Raw genomic sequence first — 24,048 nt, 5'->3', positions numbered from 1 at the left:
CGCTATTGTTTTTTCCTTTTAGAGATTTGTCAGACTGACAGACCAAGTAATTATTACTTGTTTGTTTTTTGTTTTTGAGTCAGGGCCTCACTGGTCTAAGACTCAAAAAAATTTTTTTTGCCTGCCTCTGTCTTCTGAGTACTGGGATTAAAGGCATGTGCCACCTCACTTGGCTAACATTGTTTTAATATGTATTTTCCTGATGAATAGTGGTACTGAACATTTCTACATCTTTATTTTACTTTGATTTCTTATGTAGTTGTATAGATTCTTTGCTTGATTTTTTTATTCAGTATTTCACTGAGAAGTCTCATATATTTCAATTAAGTGTTAGTTTTAAGCTTTTGTGTATATAGTAAATGTTAGTATAATTTGGTTTAAAGCAGTGCTTTTGCCATCCTAATGCTGCAGCCCTTTAATACACTTCCTCATGTTGTGGTGACTCCCAACCATAAAATCATTTTCCTTGCTACTTCATAATTGTAATTTTGCTACTGTTATCAATATCTGTGTTTTCCTATGGTCTTAGATAACCCTGTGAAAAGACCATTAGATCATTCCCCCAGGGTTCTTGACCCACGGATTGAGAACTGCTGGTTTAAAGTGTTTTTTTGTTTTGTTTTGTTTTGTTTTTGTAGCCAGAGCTGGTATTTTTTCTTCTGCCTTCCAGATTTTGTGTTTTAGAAGATTGTAAAATTTATAAAAATTATTCTGTATTTTTTAAATATTTAACACATTTTGCATTTATTCATTTAATCAAACCCATGTGGAGTCAGAGGACAACTCGTACATGTGGGTTCCAAAGGATTGAGCTCTCATGTTAGGATGATGACAAGCACCTTACCTGCTGAGCCAACCCACTTACCTGTACTCGCCAACTCTTTTCTCAAAAATTTATTTACCCTTATTTTATGTGCTTTGATGTTTTGCTTGCATGTATGTCTGTGAGAGTGTCAGATCTTGGATTTGCAGACAGTTGTGAGCTGCCATGTGGGTGCTGGGGTTTGAACCCAGGTGCTGTCAGTGCCCTTAACCACCGAGCTATCTCTCCAGCCCCTTGTAATGACTTTTTAGTATTATAATTATTTTTATTTATATTTTTAATGTGCATTGGTGTTTTGCTTGTATGTATGTATGTCTGGGTGAGCGTATCAGATCTTGGAGTTACAGGCAGTTGTGAGGTGCCATGTGAAGAGAGCTCCCATCCTCTGGAAGAACAGCAAGTGCTAACTGCTGAGCCATCTCTCTAGACTCATACTTTTTAACATTATAACTTTAAATTAGGACTCGTGGATTCAACTACTTATGTGATTTTCTCCTACCTAGTCACATTATTGGTTATTCATTTTCTGTAATATTTCTACTCACACTGAATTTTGACATTTTTAGCACTTTTGTTGTTGTTCATTTTGTATTATCAAAGTCTAGGATAGTGTTAGATAGTAGCATTGATAATGGGCATTCTCGTCCCATTTTGTTTTTAAAGTAAGAGTCTTTCCTTCCTCCCTCCTCTCTCCCTCCTCCCTCCCTTTTCCTCCTCTCTTTTTATTTCCTTTCTATAATGAACCCAGGGCCTTGAACCTGTTCTAGCACTGAGCTATACATCCAGCTCTAGTGGGGGCAGTTATAATGTTGTACCAATAAGTGTATTCGTGATAGAATGTGAAAGTGACTTTGCTTACGTCAAGAACATTTCTTCAACTCTGGGTTCTTTGAGTTTACTTTTCTCATGTGTCTTCTTGATGTGAAGGTATCAGCTAGTTAGTGTAATTTTGTTGTTTAAGTATTGGCAAGTTAGTTGATAGTAAACTATATGCACTGTCTTTGGAAAAGCCAGCTTGGTGTGTTGGACTTAAGTGTTGCAAGAAGTATTTTTACTTTGGGGTAGATATTTTTGTTTATTTTTTTCAGACAGGGCCTCTATTTGTGTGATAATCACTATCCAGACAAAGGTCTGCCTTCCTGTGCCTCCTGAGTGCTGGGGGACATTATAAGTTAGGCTAACTTATCTATAGTTTCAGTTTTTGTAGTGAATTGAGTTGAGGAATTTATGTATATTTGATAGTAGTTCATAATTTTTCCTTATATGCTTATCAAGGCTTTTCAGGCTTAATTGGTTTTTGTTTGGTTTTGGTTTTGGTTTCAGTCAGGGTGTCACTATGGTATGGAACCCCTGACTATCCTGGAACTCATTTTGTAGGTTAGCCTGGCCTTGAATTCACAGAGATACATCTGCCTCTCTCTCCCGCATTCTGGGACTAAAGGACCTTCAAGCCTACCCTAAAAAGAAGTTTTAGGAGCCTGTGAGATGGTTCAGTGGGACTGCACAAACCTTACACCCAGGTTCCATCCTTGAAACTGTTGGGGAGGGGAAAATCTACTCTCAAAAGTTGTCCTTCAACCTCTGCATGTGTAAACTCACACATGATATACTCACCTAATAACAATAAACAGAATCTTAGATTGAAAAAAGAAAAATTATAGATCTTTCTTGCTTTTTCACCCCATTTGATCTTTCAAATTTGTATGTGATAAGCATGTCCACTTAATAATGTGATACAGTGTAGTGTAGGGGAAGGAAAGAGGAAAGACTTTTACACAGAATATGTACAACATGAGGTCTAGTTTATAAAATTCATCTTGCTAACAGTAAACAAAACTGCAATCTCATACTGGATGTGGAGAACCTAGTTCCATGGCTGTTATAATCTAGGAAAGATTATGGCCAGTGTTTTGATAGTAGATTTAGAAAGACTGACCAGTTATGGGAGATAGAAGTAAAATTGTCAGAAATGCCTTACATTATTGAAACTAGTTGAATCTTTTGATACATGATTAAATCATATAACAGTTTGAAAATGATAGCTTGTAGTTGGAATATGGCTTTATAATTATGGTTTGTAACATTTGCTGCTATTTTGTTTCTTTTTATGAATTTAAGTAGAATGACACAGCATTTCTACCTTTTGGATGAATGACCCTTGAAGGAATCTGCTAATTCTTCTTGTCTAAAATTTTAGGAAGTGGTACATTTTGATTTGTAAATTCTGAGATAGGATTCTCTTTTATTACAACTCCTTCAGTTAGCTGCAGTGTGGAGAGTAACATTAAAGAGTGATGAATAACTAAATTTTCTTCTGACTTTAGATAGACAATTGTGCAAATAAAGGAATTTACAGGTGCTTAATGAGGAATGAATAAGTGTCATGCATGCATTCTAAGTGCTTAATGTTATTTAATGATTCCTTATTTCTTTACTTGTAGGAAACCAAGTATCTTTTACCAAGTCTGGAAAAAGAATTATTCTTGGCAGAGCAGAGTGATCTTGAAGAAGGTGGACTGGATCTGACTGTCTCATTAAAACCCGTTAGTTTCTATATATCAGACAAAAAAGAAATGCTGCAGCAGTGCTTCTGTATAATAGGAGAGAAGAAGCTACAGAAGATGCTCCCTGATGTGCTGAAGGTGCTTTGCTGTGTTAGGACGTGCACACATGGAGAAGCAGACAGAGCCTCATTTGTAACAGTCATTGCTTTGAATGTAGTGTGTGATTGGATGTTCTAATCTGAAATAAGTTACTTGATAAAATTCAAGGAAGAAAATTTATAGAGAACCTTAAATGGCCTTATATATTTAAGCTTTTTTTTTTTTACAGGAAAAATGTTTAGGCAAGACATTTATTGACCTCATGGAAATAATTAAATTATTTCCCAGTAGTGGTACCAATTGGAGTTATAAAGAATAATATGCTGCTGTGCACCAGTCCACAGTAGTTTGTAGTAGTTTCTGTGTCATCCTGTTTATTAGTTTTTTTACGTATATATTTCTGGAAACTTCAGAAAAATATGTGATATTCTGATTTTATGGTTATACAAACCCAAACAAAGCCTAAGGGCAAGTATCTTATGGTCATGCCCTGAAGACTTAAATCTTTACAAGAATTACATGAGGTAAATAGACTTCATTTAAAGGTGTCTGGAAGACTGACTTTTAGTTCAGTTTTTGCTTCTAATAAACATGATTTTATGCATTCCTTCAGATCTCTGAAATATTCATGTCAACTGACAGCTTTTCAGACTTCATCCCATAAATTCATGTGAATATTCTTGAGGCTTTTATTTGTTTGATTATGAGATTTTGCTAATTTGATTTTTTTTTTATAATTGCAGTTTTCCAGTTTACATTGGAGCTATAGTACATAAATGCAATTTTTTTAAATGTCATTTTCTTTAGAACTGTTCAGTAGAAGAAATTAAAAAACTATGCCAGGAACAATTAGAGCTCCTGTCTGAAAAAAAAATCTTGAAGATTCTTGAGGGTAAGAATGAATATTTCTATATTCTGCAAACTTATATTAAGTGGTTCTCTGCATAAATATTGAGGTTTTCTTTCTCTTGCTTGAATGTGACTTTAATTTCTTTATTGAGGAATCACTGAAGAATATCTTTACGTCTGTCTGTACTGGAAAGTATAATTACATATCAGAATAGAATTTCTAAGAAAACCCCAAATTTGATACATACTTTTTCCTTAACCATTATATAGATGAGTCCATCTTTGTATAATATAATAAAATGAAAATTAAAAAATCACCAATAAGTTATATTTTCTTTTAAATAAATAAGACATTTTTTGCGTTAGTTTCTTTATAACTTATAATGAGCTATTGTGTATTTCTCCTGTTTTACCAACACCTAGATATAATGTTAGAATTGTTTGTAATTTTCCAGCATTTATTTCTTCCAAATAAGATTATTATTTAATACTGATAACTTTTAGAATTTTGAATTTTCAAGTATTTTTTGGTTTCATTTGAAATATTGAGACGATTTTCTTATTTGCATCATTGAAGAAACAAAAAGCAGATGTATTTAATTTCAATAGACTGATTTTTTTTTCTTTTTTTAATTACTATAACGTAATGGGGTTGATCAGTAGTTAAGATTGGAGTTTGGTGCCCAGCACCAACATAACTTCAGCTCCAGGAGATTTGATATTATCTTCTAGCCTCTGTAGGCATTCTCTCCACTGTACACAGACACACACACAATTAAAAATACAATAAATGATTTAATGGAATTTGTAACTCTGGAAAAAATATATATATACACATATATGTATGTAGTCTTTTATACATTATTGTATGTATGTAATAGGTGAAGAGAAGATAATGAAAAAAAAACATTTAAATAACATTTGAGGCTGGAGAGAGATGGCTTAGGGGTTAAGAGTACTTGCTGCTCTTCTAGAATATCTGAGTTTGGTTTCCAGCACCCACATTGGGTGGCTTACTGCCATCTGTAATGCCACTAATGTCCTCTGTGGACACCTGCATGCGTGTACCTATTTATACACAGATTCACACATATACACATAAACAAAATCAATCTTAAAAAATACAAGTAATAGAAAAATATTTTATAAGGTTTTTTTACCTGTATCTTTTTTAAAGATGGCACTTTTGTAAACATGATAAAGTAATTTTGTAAACATGTTTTCAGTAGTTCATTTTTTTTTATAAGGTGACAATGGTTTGGACTCTGATATGGAAGAGGAGGCAGATGATGGCTGTAAGGTGGCACCTGATTTAATCAGTCAGTAAGTTAAAACACAAACACTTTCATTTTCATTTAAAATTTTTTTTGCTATTCCTTTGAAGATCCCTGTTTTGAAAAGAAAAATCTGTGTGTGTTTGTGTGTATGTGTGTGTGTATATGTGTGTGTGTGCATGTGTGTGTGTGTGAGTATATTGTCACATGTAGGTAAGGGGAGGCCAGAGAAGGACATCAGATTTCCTGGAGCTGGAGTTACAAGTGGTTGTGAGCTGCCTGAAGTGGATGCTGGGAGCCAAACTTGTATCCTTTGGAAAAACAAGAAATGTTCCCAACTGCTAAGCTGTCTCTCCAGCCTCTCTTTGACGATTATGATTGCTTTTTTGAGTGTGTGTGTGTGTGTGTATGTATGAGAACTTTTATATATGTCTATGTAAAAGTTCATTTGTCCTATTTATTTTTACATGTATGTTTATATGTGTATTGCTGTAAGTATGTATAGTTGGAATATTTTGATGATAAAAAGTACTTGAAATTTTGAGAACCATTGCCAGTGGGCAATAGTATAATAAATACTACATGTTTAAGCTGAAGTTTAAGAAACCAAAACCTAAGAAAACCTAAGGAAAAAAATTTACAGTGTAGAGAGAGCATTAAATCTGTTTCTTGAGAGAGTCTTAGTCACGTTGTACATCTTGCTTTAAGTCATTTGACATCATAGAAAATGTCCACATTTTAAATAGTTTTAGTAGCTTTTCTTTTAAAATACTTAGTCTTTTTTTTTGTTTATTTTGGTTTTTCGAGACAGGGTTTCTGTGTAGCCCTGGCTATCCTGGAACTCACTCTGGACCAGGCTGGCCTCGAACTCAGAAATCCGCCTGCCTCTGCCTCCCAAGTGCTGGGATTAAAGGCATGTGCCACCATGGCCTGGCAGTGTGTTAGTCTTTTATGTACTATAAAAATGCATATTACTCAGTTTATTTAGCTTAAGTATTTATTAAACCTTTTTTTTTTTTTTTTTTTTTTTTTAGTACTTTTTAAGTTTCTTCACCCATACCCTTTTTTCCCTTCCTCTTCTGTTCCTTGTTTTTTAAAATTTTAATGCCAGGAACTAAACCCAGAGCCTCACACATGCTAGGAATCTCTGTACCACCAAGGTATATTCCTAGCCCTTAGTTCCTTTGTTTTATTTCTTGATGTTACTTTTAGAACCTTGAATTAAGCTTTTGCTTGATTGCTTTTACCTTCCCTTTATTCAGTTCCCTCTATTTTTAAGGTATTATTATTATTTCTATTATTTTTTATTAGAGATTTTCTTTATTTACATGTCATACGATATCTCCTTTCCCAGTTTCCCCTCTGAAAAAAAGGAAAAAAATAAAATAAAATAAAAATAAACAAAAATAAACTCCTGTTCCCTTCCCCCTCCCCCTGCTCACCATGGCACCCTTTCCTGTTTACTGGCCCTGGCATTCCCCTACACTGGGGCATAGAACCTTCATAGGGCCAAGGGCCTCTTCTCCCATTGATGACCAACTTGGCCATCCTCTGCTATACATATGCTGTTGGAACCATTAGTTTTTTTTTTTTTTTTTAAGATTTATTTATTATTATAAATGAGTATACTGTAGCTGTCTTTGGACCACTAGAAGAAGGCATCAGATTTTATTACAGTGGTTGTAAGCCACCATGTGGTTGCTGGGATTTGAATTCACGACCTTTGGAAGAGCAGTCAGTGCTCTTGCCTGCTGAGCTATCTCACCAGCCCCCGGAGCCATTACTTTTTAAAGATTTATTTATTATTATATCTTAGTACACTGTAGCTGTCTTCAGACATACCAGAAGAGGGCATCAGATCTCATTACAGATGGTTGTGAACCACCATGTGGTTGCTAGGATTTGAACTCAGGACCTTTGGAAGATCAGTCTAGTGCTTTTAACTGCCGAGCCATCTCTCTAGCCCCTTTTAAGGTATTATTAAGGTTTAATTCTTTGCTGTCTCATACTTGAACACTGGTGTTACCCTTTTTTAGTGTGGTAGCCATTTAATGGTTGCCTAGTTATAAAAGAAGTTTAGTTCTCTTTAAAATTACAATAAGGCATTAGAGAGATGGCTCAGTGCTTATAAGCACTGGCTGCTATTCTAGAAGACCTAGGTTTGAATCTGGCCCCTGGGGGTCCAACATCCTCTTTTAGTCTCCATGAATACTAGTCATGCATGTAGTGCACATATATGCAAGCATGCATGCAAATCTGCCGGGGGCAGCTCTGACGGGGTGTGTCTTTTTTATGGTAAGTTCTTCCTGAGGCAGCAGAAGGGGAAGAGCATAGGTGGAGGCTAAGACTTTGTCTTAAGAGAAATTTAGGGTTGCTGTATAACAAAAAGTTTACTTAACTAAGTCTAAGGTACTCTGCTATTGTAGCTGACCTGCCTTCTGTGATCCTCTGAGGCCAGAAACTGCAGTTCCTGGCATTTAGCACCTCAACCTAAAACAGCAGGAGATTAAGTAAAGGATTAATTGCTAGAGCCTTTTCCCTATGGTCCAGATGCCTCTTGCTTGTCAGGCTAGGGGGAAGTTTGGAACATTATACTTCTATTGAACCAGGAGAAGAGAATAACACTCACAGAAGGAAAAACTTTTACATAAACAAATATGCATAATCTCACATAAGTTCATATACAGATTCATGCATGCTCATTTATTCATTTATACATTTCCATTCATACCCAACTGGGCCCAGCTTGCATACATTCTCACAATTACATACTTACACACACTGCATATGTTCTCACAATTGCATACTTACACACACAGCCATACTTGCATATGCATATGGAGCAAAAGACCAAGCACCAGTGCAGAAAGAACTCACTCATTCTGGATGAAAAATGGAGCTCCAATCTTTATTACATAGAGAAAAAAAAGGCTTCTACCCTTTTAATACTAAATGAATTAAACCCATGTTTGTAAGAAAAAAGCTTTGTGTCTTTTAATAAGACTAACCCTAGCCAGGCAGTGATGGTGCATGCCTTTATTCCTAGCACTTGGGAGGCAGAGGCAGGCAGATTTCTGAGTTTGAGGCTAGCCTGATCTATAGTGTGTTTAGCCAGGGCTACACAGAGAAATCCTGTTTCGAAAAACAAAACAAAACAAAACAAAACAAAAAAGACTAAGCCTGTCTTGTCCCTACCATGGTACCTGTTCTATCCCATGGTAAGGAGAAGCCTGCCTGCTCCTTCTGCTCTCTGCAGCATCTTCTTTTTTCCTCTTTCCCTCTGCATTCTGCACATTGCTCTCTTAGTATTTTATGTTGCCTATAGTTTCTAAGTTATTCCACTCTGCATTCTCCTTCTAATCTAAAATGTGTTCTGTCTAAAAACTTCTCCTCAGCTCAGTTCCTCTCTCAGCCCAGTTCCTCTCTCAGGCCATTCCTCTCTCAGCTCAGTTCTCACCTCTGTTCCTCTCACCTCAGTCCCCCAGTTCTGACTCTTCTCTTTGTCCTCAGCCCTTAAACATCTTTCAGAATACACGATCAGATGTTAAAAAGTTCATCAAATTTCATACAGAAAATCAAATCATAAATTGAAATAGAAGTTTAAAACAGGAAATGTTTGCATGCATATCCATTAGGAGTAATTTTCTAGCTAAACGTCCATTACCCGTCTCAGCTCCACACGTTCACGGAAGGTTTAAAACGATAACTAAATTATTAGTGAAGTTTTGTATAGATAAACCCAGTCACTATTTTATCTTCTGTCCTAGCACCTATAATAAATCATTAGTTCCCTTTTTATGACCTTTGGTTAATTGTTTTACAACCTCTTGGAATGTGCTCTGAGTAGGAGAAAGTCTGGTTACCATCTAAGAGTAATTAACTGGTGACACTTGGGAGACTGGCAGAGTTCTCATTGCACCTTTTGACTATCAGAAAAGGACCTAATAGCAGTCCCGTTATAAAAGCTTAATAATCACTGATACAATTTCAGGAATTCTTACAGGATCATCATTAAGACTTAAGTCATCTATTTATCTGGATAGTATCACTTCAAGATGGTACATCTTCATGGATCTGCAGAGATCTGCTCCAAAAGGGGTGTGATACTACTTACTGATTATTATATATGTATTATAATAATAACAGGAAAAGCATATTAATAGCAGGAATCTTTCCTAAAATGAATCCCTTGCAGTCTTGATTAATAGCGCTTACCTGTCGCAGATTATATAATAATCCGAAGCAGGCCATTTCAGGGTGATCACCTGCTAGTTATTAGCTTGTCCCATTATGGCACCTAACACAAATCACTAATACACATAAAAGAAAACTAAACATAAAATTGGAAGAAGGGCTAGCTGTGGATCTTAGCCCAATGGTCATGTACTTGCTTACTATGAACTAGACCTGCAATGTAACCCCTGCAATGTAACCAAAACAAAATTTAGTACTTCTGAATTATTATAATGGAAAAGTTTTACATAGCTACAAAGCTAGAGTCATAAAGAACCCACTGTGTGATCAGACAGAAAACAAAGTCTTTTTGTTATGTGCTGCCAGATAGACTAAGCAATTGCAAACACAGGCTGAACACCTTTAACCCAGAAATCTCAAATCCAGGATCTAGAACTTCTTTGATTTTTTTTGTTGGCACTCAAAAATTTTAATTTCTGGCTTGAGATCTTTAGTTTAGGGGTTTTCAGCAAGTGAATTGTATATAACTATTACTTTATACAGAAGCTACCCAGGGCTGGAATTCTGATGTTCTGAGCAGTGTGGACAGGAGACACTATACCTGTATTTCACACATCGTTATTGTAGCCAGCAGTGGAGCTGACAAGGACCATTATTGAGTTCTTTAATATTCCTGGTGAATACCAGCTTTTATTTTTATTGTTTATTTCTTTAATGGCTATTTTTTTTAGAGTTCTTTTTATTTGTGTATGTGTTTGAGCTTGTGTGAGTGCATCTGTATGCTGTGTGTGTGTCATATGTGTATGAGTGTCAAATGGCCTGGAGGTGGAGTTATAGGCTGCCTTATGTGGGTGCTGGGATCGAAGCTTGGGTCCTCTGATAAAATTTTATATTTTACACTGATCCATCTATCACTCTAGCCTTTTTATTATTCATGATTTATTTTCAGATGGGTTCTCATTATGTGACCAGTCTAGCCCTGAGGTCTAGGACTCAAGAGTTCTGTCTGCCTCAGCCTCTTTCTTAAATAGCCAGGTCCCCAGTCCTATGCTACCATTACCAGGTTTGTACATTTAATTAGGCCAATTTATCAGTGATACTGAGGGTCAAAGCCTTTGTGCATGCTAGGCAAATGCTCTGCAGCCCAGCATCCCCTCTTTAGTCAAATTTCCAAGCTACAGTAAGTAAACCAAAATTAACACTAATTACTAACATTGAACATTGTGTTACAACATTGCAACAATCCAGTATTGTTCATGTGTCATTATTCATCCATTAGCTTTGTATAACAACTTTACAACATACATAGCATCATTTGTGTGTGGGAAATAAGGCTAGGTAAATTTGTGTGCCTTGGATTGTAGAAATGACTATGAAAGTTAGTGGCAGTGTCTCTTAAGAAGTAGCTGCACGGCCAGGCAATGGTGGCGCATACCTTTAGTCCCAGCACTTGGGAGGCAGAGGCAGGCGGATTTCTGAGTTTGAGGCCAGCCTGGTCTACAGAGTTAGTTCCAGGACAGCGAGGGCTACACAGAGAAACCCTGTCTCAAAAAACCAAAAAAAAAAACAAAACAAAACAAAAACAAAAAATGTAGCTGCAGACTTTTTATTTATTTAAGTGTTCCTGCCTTGGTGGCTTTGAAATACTTAATCTTCCATAATAGCCATTGTGTTCATTTGTAAAGTGAATATAACCCTTCATAAGATAAGTATTAAATGAGCTAATGTGGCTAGATTTTAATTAAGAATGATGTAGGCCAGTGAGATCATTCATTGGATAAGGCACTTGCCATCAAGTCTTATGACCTGAGTTCAATCTCTGGGTGTCATATATTGGAAAGAGAGAACTAACACTCCAAAACTGTCCTTTTGATCTCCCCACAGGTACTCACCACAACTCTACATGCATACCTACAAAAATAAATGCATGTGATATATATACATATCAGTTGTGAATGAAGGAAACATCTTAGAGTGTGAAGCAAAGGTGCCAGGAAAGGAATGGGAATGTAGAGAACACTGATGCTGGTTTTTTCCCTCCTGCTTCAGGAGCAGGCTAACCTAATAAGCAGACCTGCAGAGATAAGAAAGGAAACAGGTTTTCACACAGAGTGCCAGTAGGGAATTTCATTCTCCTTGCTGTTGAACAAAGTCTGAGGCACAGAATAAAGATACATTTGCCTCTCCTCAAAGCTTATAAAAGTAGTTTCATAGGCCTTTGTTGATAGTATCCTTTTGGATGTTACTTTGTGCTTAGACAATCAGTTCAGCTCTTTTCTTCTTAGAGGTGGTGAACTAGTTGGTAGATTCATGTCACCACTTTTTCTGGGGTTCAGTAGCTTGGCATATTTGGTACTTAAACTTCCCATGTCCTATGATCTGCTGATACTCACTTTGACAAGTACATATCGTCTGACCAGGCTTCATGCTAAGGGAATGCTTAGTCATGAGCAGACAGAAAAGGCCAAAAGGAACTTAGTAGCTTCTATTGAGTACTGAACTAATAGAATATAGGAAAGAAGTTTCAACAGGATAGTTAGACTGCTCCAGGAAAGAGAACACATGTAATTTTGGAACTAACACTGTTCTGCAGTTCTTATTTCACTAGGCTAACTGCTAAAAGATTGGTTATGACTAGGAACTGAATCATTGCCCTGAACAGCCAACATGGGCAGATAAATATAGATCATTACCAGGAAACCTCAAAAAAAATGTAATTCACAGTTTTAGGAGACCTATCGTGGAACTACTGGGCAAACAAAAATATATTTTGAGTTTAAAAAATGCCTTAAGACCTCATAGGAAGGAATAATGAGAAAAGATCTTATAGGGTAAAGTATGTCCTGGAGATTTCATTTATTGAGGTCTTACCAGCAGTAGCTTAGAATGTATCCTTATTTAGAGATAAAAATAGATCATAAAATTACAATGAAATTTTTAGTTGGGTGCTCATCAGATCTCACTGTGTCCTGATAGTGAGTTGAATACACTGGAAGTCATGAGAGGCTAATCTTTGTATCTATGCATCTGTGTTTCTAAGTCATGAAGGGGCTAGAATTGATTAGGGTAATTTCTGCTGGGTGCTGGTTTCTTTCAGGGGATGTCTTGGCTGCCAGACTAAAAAGAATGGAGGAAGAGTCAGCTTTTCTCTTGACCCTGAGTTGTACCTCTCATCTTCATCTCATCTAGCAATAAGCAAGCTGGGAGAGAGTGACTTGTGTTAATACCACAAACCCCAGTTAAAGGGAACATTTGGACACGAGAGAAAAAAAACCACTTATATCTTCTATAAAGAAGCTATTAAAAAAACCCACTAAGATCTTCCTTCACATTTAAAAGAAATTAAAAAGTAACAAACTAAAGGAACTTTGAGAAAATGAAACAGCAGAGGTAAAAGCTCAAAACTTAAGAGATAGCAAACACACAGAGCTTTAGCCATTCAGGAACTTGGTCTTTGCTCAGGCCACACATAGAGGTCTTTTTGAGTTGAAGGAAATAAGTGAAGGAGAGTTTTCTTGCAAAATACAGGAAAATCCCCACAAAAGTGGAGAACATGGGAAGTTGAGTGAAGTGTGTTGAAGATACACCAAAACAAGATAGATACATTCACACTTGAACTGCTTCTTGTATAAGTGAACGTGTTTATTCATTCCAATGTATTTATTTCCAGTGAAATGTTCTATAAATGCCAGCTATTCATAGGCAGATATGTCTGTTATTGTAAATAGTATAATACCTAGAAAGAGATGAAAAGATTTTCCATTTACCTTATGATTTCTGCACACACTTAATATACAAAATCTTATAAGTAGTGCCAGAAAAGTACATGGGAGTTTTTGGCCATTTCACTTGTGAATATATGTTTGTGAATGTAAACAAATAGAAATATTAGCATGTAGATCCAGCAGTGTATCAAGTGAGTAATTACTGCTGACCATGTAGGATTTATTTCAGGAGTTTTATAAGAAACCTTAATTATAATATCTACTAGGATAATTTATATCACTAAATTGAAGATTTATTTATTTATTATATGTAAGTACATTGTAGCTGTCTCTAGAAACCCCAGAAGAGGGCATCAGATCTAATTATGGATGGTTGTGAGCCACCATGTGGTTGCTAGGATTTGAACTCAGGACCTTTGGAAGAGCAGTCAGTGCTCTTAACCACTGAGCCATCTCTCCAGCCCTATATCACTAAATTGAAAGAGAAAAATTATATGTCCATATACGTATGTATAGAAAAGGCCTTTGGTACTGTTTAGCGATTACTTTACTTATATGTAAGGTGCAGAACATGTTGTTTTGATCCATTATGAAATGACTGTTAGGCAAGCAAATACGCCTATCCATTACCTTGAATGAATTAGTTTACTAATTACTTGAATGGTTAGTTTTTGTGTTTTGTAACAGTATCTAAAATCCAGTTCAATAAACTTCCTATGTTTATTTTTTTAACTATAGTCCTCACTATGCATTTTATTTCTTCACTTAGTCATTCTCTATAACTTTGCTCACTTTGACCCATATCCCCTTTTCTCTTTACCCTGGTAAATACTATTTTATTCTGTTTCAGTGTATTTGATTTTTTTTTAATTTAGTTATTTTTATTTAATGAGTGTTTTGCCTATATGTGTGTGTGCACCATGCGCATGCAGTGCCTGAAGAGGCCAGAAGGTGTCAAATCCTGGAACTGGATTCTAGACAGAATTCTAGACAATTCTGAGCCACCATGTAGGTGCTCTTCAAGAGCCCACGTCCTCTTCAACAGCAGAAAGTGTGTAACTGCTGAGCCATTCTTTCAGCTGTATAGTTGAAGCTTTAAAGATCTCCTGTGTAATTGAAACCATGCTGTTTCTTGGCTTTCCTGTTTGTTTTGATTATATTTTCCTCCCTCCGTCCCTCCCTTCTCTCTCTCTCTTTCTCTCTCTCTCTCTCTCTCTCTCTCTCTCTCTCTCTCTCTCTCTCTCAATATGATCTCACTGTGTAACTCTGACTGTCCTGGCATAGACCAGGCTGACCTTGAACTCACAGAGTTCTCTAGAACTCACAGGCTGCCTTTGGCTCCTGGTACAAGGAGTGCCACTGTGTACTGCTTTTGTTTTATTTATTTATTTATTGTATGTCTGACTTATTTTACTTAGTGTAATGGCTTCCAGGTTCATCAATGTGATTACAAATGCTAGGATCTCATTTTTGAGAGCTGAATACCTACATACATGCATATATTCATGTGTGTATCTACATATGGTATGTGTGGGAATGTATGTGATGTATGTGTGTATATAAGTGAGTGTAATAGGTATAAATATACTATTGTATACTACAATTTCTTTTTCCATTTATTTTCTGTAAGACTCATAGATAGTTACTATATCTTGGCTGTTGTGAATAAAACGGCCATGTAAACAAATGTAAATATATCTATGAGATGCTGATTTCATTGATTTTTGGTATATATAGAGTTGCTTCTTTCTCTTTTTTCTTCTTTTTTTAAACTTTTTTTGGGAATGTCTATACTATTTTCTATAGTGGTTGTATAATTTATATTCCTACCAGCTGCTTTCAAGGTCTTCTCTTTTCTTCACATTCCTTATCCTAGTCCTTATCTTTGTTATTTTTAAGTATATAATTTAATGTTATTATTTATTTAGTGTGTATGTGTTGGGGTGTATATTTTCTCTCCATATTGTGGTTTGTAGGGATTGTATGTACCCAGGCCTGGAATTGTGGGATTCTTAAGTAAAACTAAAACCTCAGAAGCCAGAAAAGAATATTTGTATGAAAATATTGAAAATGGTTGGGTTGGTTCAGTAGGTAAAAGCACTAGCTGCACAAGCTAGCCAATGAGAGGCTGATTTCCAGAATCCAAACAAAAATTTGGATGCAATGCGGGAAATCCCAGGACTCCGACAGTGAGGTAGGAGGTGGAGACCAGAGAATCACTGTAAACTCATGGCCAGCGAGCCAGAGGGCACAGGACAGCAGCAGAAACATCGAAGTCTATGCCTTAGTAACGTGGAAACCGAACTGACTCCTGAAAGTTGTCCTTTAACCTCCACATGTGTACTATGTCATGTGCCATATGTGTGTGTGCACAAAATTTTAAAAAGTAGTTGAATGTCCATCTATGTTAGAAAGCCAGGAACCTGGAAGAAGTACACATATTCTCCAACTTAGTGTTAGCTCAACTTTATTGTGGGACAATTGTTTACCCATATTAACATTTTGTAATATGGGTACTTCCACTGCAGTATTCAGTAAATTACTTGAGCTATTCATATTAATGTGAAATGAGGAGGGAGAGATAGATAGATGCTGATAGTAGATACTAAGTTAACACGTAGATAGGAGTAAGAACTTCTGATGTGCTATTACACACTAGGGACTGTCTTAGTAACTGTTCTGCTGCTGTGCTGAAACACTATGGCTAAGGCAACTCTTATGAAAGAAATTATTTAATTTGGGACTTGATTATAGTTTTAGACAGTTTTAGTCCATGACCATCATGGTAGGAAGCAGACAGGCACATTGCTAGAGCTGTATCTGAGAGCTTTATATCTTGATCCACAGTGAGAGAGACATTGGGCCAGGCATGGGCCTTTGAAACCTCCAAGCCCACTCCCAGTGACACATCTACTCCTTCCCAAATGGTTCCACTAATTGTGTGTACCTATAGGGGCCTTTCTCATTCAAATTACCACAGTAACTATAGATAACAAATCAGTATTGTATAGCTTAAAAAATAAACAAGAAAGAATTATGCTCCCCTCCATCCTCAGACAGGGTTTCTCTGTGTAGCCTTGCCTCTCTGTAGGATAGGCTGGCCTCAAACTCAGAGTTCTGCCTGCCTCTGCTTCCCAAGTGCAGGGATTAAAGGCATGTGCTGAATTATGAATATTTTTACCACGAAGAAATGACAAGGGCTAGAGAGATGGCTTAACAGTTAAGAGCACTTGTTCTTCCAGAGGACCTGAATTCGTTTCCCAGCACCCATATAAGGTAGCTGACAACTGCCTCTAATTCCAGCCCTACGGAGATCTGATACCTCTGGTCTCCACAGACTGCCCTGCCCCTGATATGCATGAATATACATAATTAAAATAAAATTAATACTGATAAATGTTTGCAGAGATACTTTAACCTGATTTAAATATTACCTATTGGATGTATATATGGAAAATTTATATAGTACACTATTAATGATGCTTTTGGGTATCGATTAAAAACAGGCTTTGTTGTAGATTACTTTACTCAACTATTAACTAATGTGAATATTCTGAGCATGGTTAAGGTAGACTAGGATAAACTGTGATGTTCAGTTGGTTAGGTGAATTGAGTACTGTTTGAGTTAACTTTTTATTTTGCCTTGTGCTTTTTGAGACAGTGTCTCATGTAGCCTTATGTGGCTTCTCATTCTTGTAGCTGAGGTTGGTTCTGTGTTCCTGATCCTCCTGCTTCTATCTTATAGGTCCTGGCTTTATAGTTATGCACCATCATGCCATCCCAGTATTTTCAGTTTAAATTGGGATTAAAAGCAAGGGATAACATCCTTATACCAGGCAAAGATGGACTCCACAATAAATGCAGAGGTTATTGATGTGCTTTGAAGATGGAAGAAGCAACCACAAGCTAGGAAAAAGAAATGGCCTCGTAGGGAGTGAAGAATAAACAGACTTCAGTGAAGGCATGCAGCAGTGTTTTCATTGCGGTTCTAGTCCCCTGAGGTTCCAGTTACATTGCTGGCCTGCAGAGTTGTTTGGGAGTAGATATATTTTGTTTTAATTTTCTAAATGTTTTGCTACAGGAGCAACAGGAAACTAATGCAGTATACTTGCTAAAACCTGTGCAATAAGCCAAAAGTTATATATAAATTTTTTTTGAAATGGTTTCTGTCTTAGTTAGGGTTTCTCTTGCTGTGAAGAGACATTGTGACCACGGCAGCTCTTACAAAGGAAAGGAAAACATTTAATTGGGGCCGGCTTATAGTTTGGAGGTTTAGTCCATCATCATCATGGCAGGAAACAAGAAGGCATACAGACAGACACAGTGTCTGAGAAGGAACTGAAAGATCTACATCTTGATTTGTAGGCAGTGGGGAAAGAGAATGCCATACTGGACCGAGTTTGAGCACCTGAGACCTCAAAGCCCTGTAATCCACTTCTTCCAACAAAGCCACACCTACTCCATCGAGCCTACACTTGAAAAGGGTACCACTTCTTATGAGCCTATAAGACCATTTCATTCAAAACTCTCTCTCATTCCACACCCTAGCCCCATAGGCTTATAGCTATACACAGTGCAAATATATTTAGTCCAACTTCAAAAGTCCCCATAGTTTATAATAGTTTCAAACGTGTTATAGTCAATTGTGAGTCAATGTGTAAGTGCTTAGAACTGAACTGGGGTCCCCTACAAGAACACCATGATCTCTTAACTGTTGAGCTGTTTTTCCATTCCTACTTTACAAAACCGTGACTGTACTATATCTGAATTATTGTAGTTAAAAAAAAAGTAGTTTGGTACTTTTTTTTACATTTTTTTGTGTGTATTTTGTGTGTGTATATGTATGTTTGAGTCAAAGTGTTATTTTGTAGCCTAGGCTGTCCTTGAACTTGTATCTTTGGCTTGTTTCTAAGTGCGGGATTTTAGGTATATGCCATCATGTCTGGTCATTTACCCTTTTTTTGTTTTTATTTTGTTTGTTTTTATGTTGTATTATTATCATCATCAACATTATTATTTACTATGTCTGAGTGTGTAATGTGTGGGTGTGGGTGTGCATGTACCATAGTGTATCTGTAAAAGTCTGGAAAACTTTGTGGAGTAGGTTCTCTGCTTTTGCCTTTATGTTGGTTCTGGGGCTTGGATTTAGGTCATCAGCCCTGCATGGCCAATGCTTCCTCTGCTGAGCCATTGCTTTATTTATTTGTTTGATTTCGAGACCCGACTCAAGTTCCCTGAGATGGCTATCTGGTCTCCTTCCTCTACCTTACAAATGCAGAGATTCTAGATGTGTTCACTGTGTCAAGCTTTTATCTCAGTAAACATGGTTTCAGATGTCTCAATGAAGCAGGTGATATTATTAAGATTAAATGCGTCTCAAGGGCTGCAGAAATATGGCAGTGTAATGTTGCTAATTTTCATGAGACCTATGGCTTATTCTCCAGAATTGGGAGAAAAGAGAAAAACAGCTACAAAAAAAAAGCCCAAAACAAAACAAAACCTAACTTGAAAAGTAGTTGTCTTTTCTTTAAACGGGCAGCACATCTTCCTTTTAGTTACAGTTTTAATCAGAAAGGTCACAGCATTGACAGACTCGAGACTGAGATGCCACCAACACCTTCAGCAGGAGTCCACGGGCCTGTGTGTGTGGTGTTCAGTATGCTCTGTTTCTGTTAGTTTTCTTATACTAAAAAAGGACATGAAGCCTTTATGGAAAGACACACAAATGTTTGTGCACAAAATGTAAAAGTTCCACAGTTATCTTTACAGTTTATGTTAAGTTATTATGGAGATAATCTTAAACATACAAATTGTATTTCTTGTATAAGGTCACCTTTGAAATGCTTTTCTCTTCCCAGACTTTGTACTTTCCTGCTTAAAGTTTATTATTATTTTTAAAATATTTATTTATGTATTTATTTATATGAATGCACTATAGCTATCTTCAGACACACCAGAAGAGAGTACCAGATCCTTTTATAGATGGTTGTGAGCTACTGTGTGGTTGCTGGGAATTGAACTCAGGACCTCTGGAAAAGCAGTCAGTGCTCTTAACTGCTGTGCCATTTCTCCAATCCCATGCTTAAGTTTACTTACTGTTTGTCACTTACTAATGTAAGTGTTTTTAAAAGATTTTACTTTTGATTATGTATGTGTGTGTCTGTGGGTAGTACACACAAGTACAGGTTCCTGCAGAGGCCAGAAGCATTAGTTCCCCTGAATTTGGAGCTATAGGAGGTTGTGAGCAGCCCAGTATGGGTTCTGGGATTAGAGCTCATCTTCTGGAAGGACAGAAAGTGCTCCTGACTTCTTATCCCTTTCTTCAGTCCTGCTTACTTGAAAGGGGTTTTACTTCCAAAGTAACAGCAATTATGTAATTATGAGGGAATTTGATACTTGGCTATTTTGAAATTGATAAAAAATTTGAAGTTGTTACCTAAGATTTGTTGTTTTTGTCAACTTGTCAGAAGCTCAAGTTATCTGGGAAGAGAACGCTGAATTGAGAAAATGCTGCCATCAGATTGGCTCGTTGGCAGGTCTGAGAGGCATGCTTGTTTGGTTAAGTGGGAAGCCTTTGCTCACTGATGGTGGAACTACCCCTGGGCAGGTGGTTATATAGGAAAGCAGACAAAGCAATCCATGGGGAGCAAGCCACTACACAGCACTCCTCCATTGTCTCTGCTTCAAGTCCTGGCCTGACTTCCCTTTACAATGTACTGTGTGTGTGCAAGTAACCTCAAGCTGAAACCAACCTTTCCTCTCCCAAGTTGTTTTGGGCATAGTGTCACAGCAATTGAAACCTAACTAGGACAGTTGAGTTTAATGGCAAATATTTATAATTCTGGCTCTCAGTACTCTGAAACAGAAAGGTAATAAATTCAGGGACACCTGAATTTAAAAAAAAAAAAAAAAAAAAAAAAAAAAAAAAAAAAAAAAAAAAAAGAATAGTAACAATATGTAGGAACTCTGAGTATCTAATACCCATGGTTTCTAAGTCACTGAAAGGAAGCAAACAAACTAACTTAGATTGCAGATAGTCTAAAGTTTACCATTTCAACTTTCCTAATTAAGAATTGTGTCAAAACTTATGAAATTTACAGATTAAGATAAATTACAGAGCCCGGGAATTAACATGGTATATCCATCTGGGGATTGGCTAGAAGAGAAGCTTTATTACAGTTAAAATCACACTAAAGATGAGAATAGTTGTTTGGCCTATAATGTAATATGATTATGCTCTAAAGAATGTGTTTGTAATGAAATTTAAGCCTTGAATAGTACAGTAAAATAATCAGAATGGAGATTTTTATGTGTAAAGGATAAAAATACAAACACTTTAGGGAAATCATAGCATAGTTTTAGAATTGTTATTGCAAAATACCTTTTTATGAATTTTAAATGAATATGTTTTTATTGCAGGATATGCCAGTGGAAATGAATTTATATTTCCCTATAGGTAATGAGCTATGTGGAAATAGTATTGTAGTTTTAGAGAATAAGGACATTTGAAATTCTCAGAATAAGTTACACTGCTGGATATATATGTATTCTGGAGCTGTTCCAGCCACTCCTCGCATTCTTTTAGCAGTGGGTGTGCTTTGAATTAACTATCAAATGTGACTTTTAATTTTAACTTTAATATACAACATATACTTAAACTTTGGATATACATATACAGCATTGAACCTTTTTTAAAAGATTAGAATTTGTAGGAAGACTTGGTCTTTTTAAGAATTACTTTATTGGCCATTGAGATGGCTTAGAGGGTAAAGGCCTCTGCTTGAACTTGATTACTTGGGTTTAGCTTCTGGGACCCACAAGGTAGAGAGAGTTGGATGCTATAAGGTGAGCTCTGATTTCCACATGTGCATTGAGGCAGATACATGACCCCTCCCACACAATAAGAAGGACCTTAAAGGCCTTCTTTTGGTAAGATGGCTCAGTGCATAAAGGCCTTTGAATCCAAGTCTGGCAGCTTGAGTTTGATCCCAGAACCCCATGGTAGAAGTAAGAAAACTGACTCCTACAAATTGTCCTCTGACCTACCTGCACATGCCTGTCATTATATACATGTAGACAAAATAAGATATTGTATAAAGTAAATTAAAAAATAGCTTTATGTCTTTAATTCCAGGAATGAGATATTATTTCAAAACAAAACAAAAGTGTTACATCTACAGTTAAAATACTTGGTACATTAATTACCTTTCTTGTTGATGTGACAGTGATAAAATATCCAATATAAGCAACTTCAGGAAGGGTTTGTAGTTATTTGGTTTACACATAAGAAGTGCGGCCTATGGCGATAGGAAGGCATGGCAGCAGTAGCATGAGGCAGCTGGTCACATAGGGCAAAGACAGACAGGTGCTGATGCTTGCCTCCTGTCAGTCAGTCAGGTCACCAGCATGAGGGATGGTGCTAACCACGCTAAGTGTGGGACTTCCTCCCCCACTTAAACTGCAAATACCCTCATCGACACACCGAGATGTGAGTTTCCATCTTGATTCTAATTTAGTCAAGTTGACAATAACATGGAGATCCTGCCTGGCTCCCTCCCTCCTCCTCTCCATTCCTTCTTCCCTCCCTTCCTCCTTCCTTCCTTTCTTAGTATTTTTGGAGTTCCTTAAACTTTAGCATGGTTAAAAGCATCAATTGGTTTTATTTAGTTACTAGTTTTGCAGTACTGCTTACTAGTTATCATGCATTAGTTTAATGTATGTTAGGTTTCTTTATCTATAAGCTATTCCACCTTCAAAAGAAGTTTCCTATCTATTTATAGTAAGGGCAAATACTTTAGAAACTAGAACAAGAGGATGTAATGCATAAATGGTGAGGGCTTGATGATCACTTGGCAGTAAAGGTTTTAGTTTAGGAGTCATTGGGCTCTTTTGTCTTAAGAGCTTCAAGTAGAATTTGTTTGTGACCACTTGTCAGTTGTTGAACCAAAGCAGTGATGTGTCATGGACTCTGTTGTTGATTGGTTTAATATGCTTTTATATATTCAAGTAATAGTCTAATTACAAAGCTCAAACTTTTAGAACCTTAAATTAAGCTTTTGCTTAATTGCTTTTACTTTCCCTTTATTCATTTCCCTCTATTTTTAAGATGTTATCATTATTATTATTGTTACTAAAGATTTATTTATTATTATATCTAAGTACACTGTAGCTGTCATCAGACATACCAGAGAGGGCATCAGACCTCATTATAGATGGTTGTGAGCCACCATGTGGTTGCTGGGAATTGAACTCAAGACCTCTGGAAGAGCAGTTGGTGCTTTTAACTGCTGAGTCATCTCTCTAGCCCAGGAATGGGTCTTTCAATTGAACTCAAGACCTCTGGAAGAGCAGTTGGTGCTCTTAACTGCTGAGTCATCTTCCTAGCCCAGGAATGGGTCTTTCAATAACCAATTTTATTAAACTTAAATATTAAAATATTTGAGTACTATGAGTACCCCTGAGCTTGATTAATAGGCAGCACGTTTACACTACAACCAACTATTTCTTGTCAATGGATTTTTTAAAAAGGGGAGGGGTCTAAGATAGACCTGAGATCTGGGCTTGTTGGGAATGATACATTTGGAAAACTGACTTGTGATTCAGTCAGCTCCTGCCACTAATGTGCAGTATATGGCATTGTTATGTTTAGTTGTAAAAGTATGGAATAATTTTAACACATAAAAAGACAGTAGGACTATGGACTCTCACACTTGCCACTCACTTTCTCTGCTTTAAACCTCCTCTCATCTTTTCCCAGTCTGATTATTTTAAAGCAAATTGTGACCCAGTTGTTTTAAAATGAGAAGCAGATAGAAACCTTTCCAATATCTCTTAAGAATATTTCTTAGCGTGTATAACAGGCTAGTTTTTATGTCAGCTTGAAACAGGCTAGAGTCCCTTGGGAAGAGACCCTCAGTTGGGAAATATCTCCTCCAGATTGACTTGTAGACAAGCCTGTGTGGCTGCTTTTTTGATTGTGATTAATTTGGAAGATCCCAGCCAATTGAGGGTGATGCCACCCCTGAGCAGGTGTCCTAGGTACATACAAGAAAGCAGGCTAAGCGAGTTGTGGGATGCAAGCCAGTAAGCTGCACTCCTCCATGACATCTGCTTCCAGTTCCTACCCTGAATAACTACCCTGATTTCCCTCAGTGATGGATTATGACCCAGGAAGCTGTAAAATGAAAATAAACTTTGTCTTTTCCAGGTTGCTTTAGGTTGTGGCCTTTTATCACAGCAGTAGTTAGCTTAAGATGTGAGTGAACTTGTCAGTGGCTTTAGGTGGGATCCTCATTTTAATGGTCTGTATGGTCTGCCAGTTGATTACACATGGAGAGTTTTGAAGGACTTGAGATTATTTGTTTCAGTAGTTATTTAAAAATTTATTTCTGTTGTTGGTATCTCTGAAATCTAATTATTATACTAGACTGCCATTTTTCTTTTTCAGTAGAATACATGTCTATTCATGTCACCTATTTTTAATATTTGATATATTTTCCATAATCACTTCACCTATTTTCTTATATTTTTGGTAAATTAGATACTTTGAAAGTAGTGTTTTTTTTTGTTTTTTTTTTTTA

The 24,048-nt window shown here is 36.6% G+C and overlaps 1 protein-coding gene across 3 annotated transcripts in view; it reads left to right on the top strand.

Moving 5' to 3' along the window:
- Positions 1-24,048, top strand: part of Caap1 (caspase activity and apoptosis inhibitor 1) — a 57,075-nt gene that overhangs the window by 1,631 nt on the left and 31,396 nt on the right. For 2 of the 3 annotated variants that reach the window (XM_031377857.1, XM_031377859.1), the window contains exons 2-4: positions 3,265-3,465; positions 4,234-4,318; positions 5,523-5,598. In XM_031377857.1, coding sequence (XP_031233717.1) covers positions 3,265-3,465; positions 4,234-4,318; positions 5,523-5,598 — 362 coding nt within the window. The remainder of the gene's footprint in view (positions 1-3,264; positions 3,466-4,233; positions 4,319-5,522; positions 5,599-24,048) is intronic. The other variant, XM_031377858.1, reaches the window with a different exon arrangement.

The sequence above is a fragment of the Mastomys coucha genome, unplaced genomic scaffold (genome assembly GCF_008632895.1).
Source record: "Mastomys coucha isolate ucsf_1 unplaced genomic scaffold, UCSF_Mcou_1 pScaffold18, whole genome shotgun sequence".
In the NCBI taxonomy this organism is placed as follows: Eukaryota; Metazoa; Chordata; class Mammalia; order Rodentia; family Muridae; genus Mastomys; species Mastomys coucha.
The sequence above is the reverse complement of the archived record's forward strand: the minus strand, read 5'-3'. Positions and strand labels throughout refer to the sequence as shown.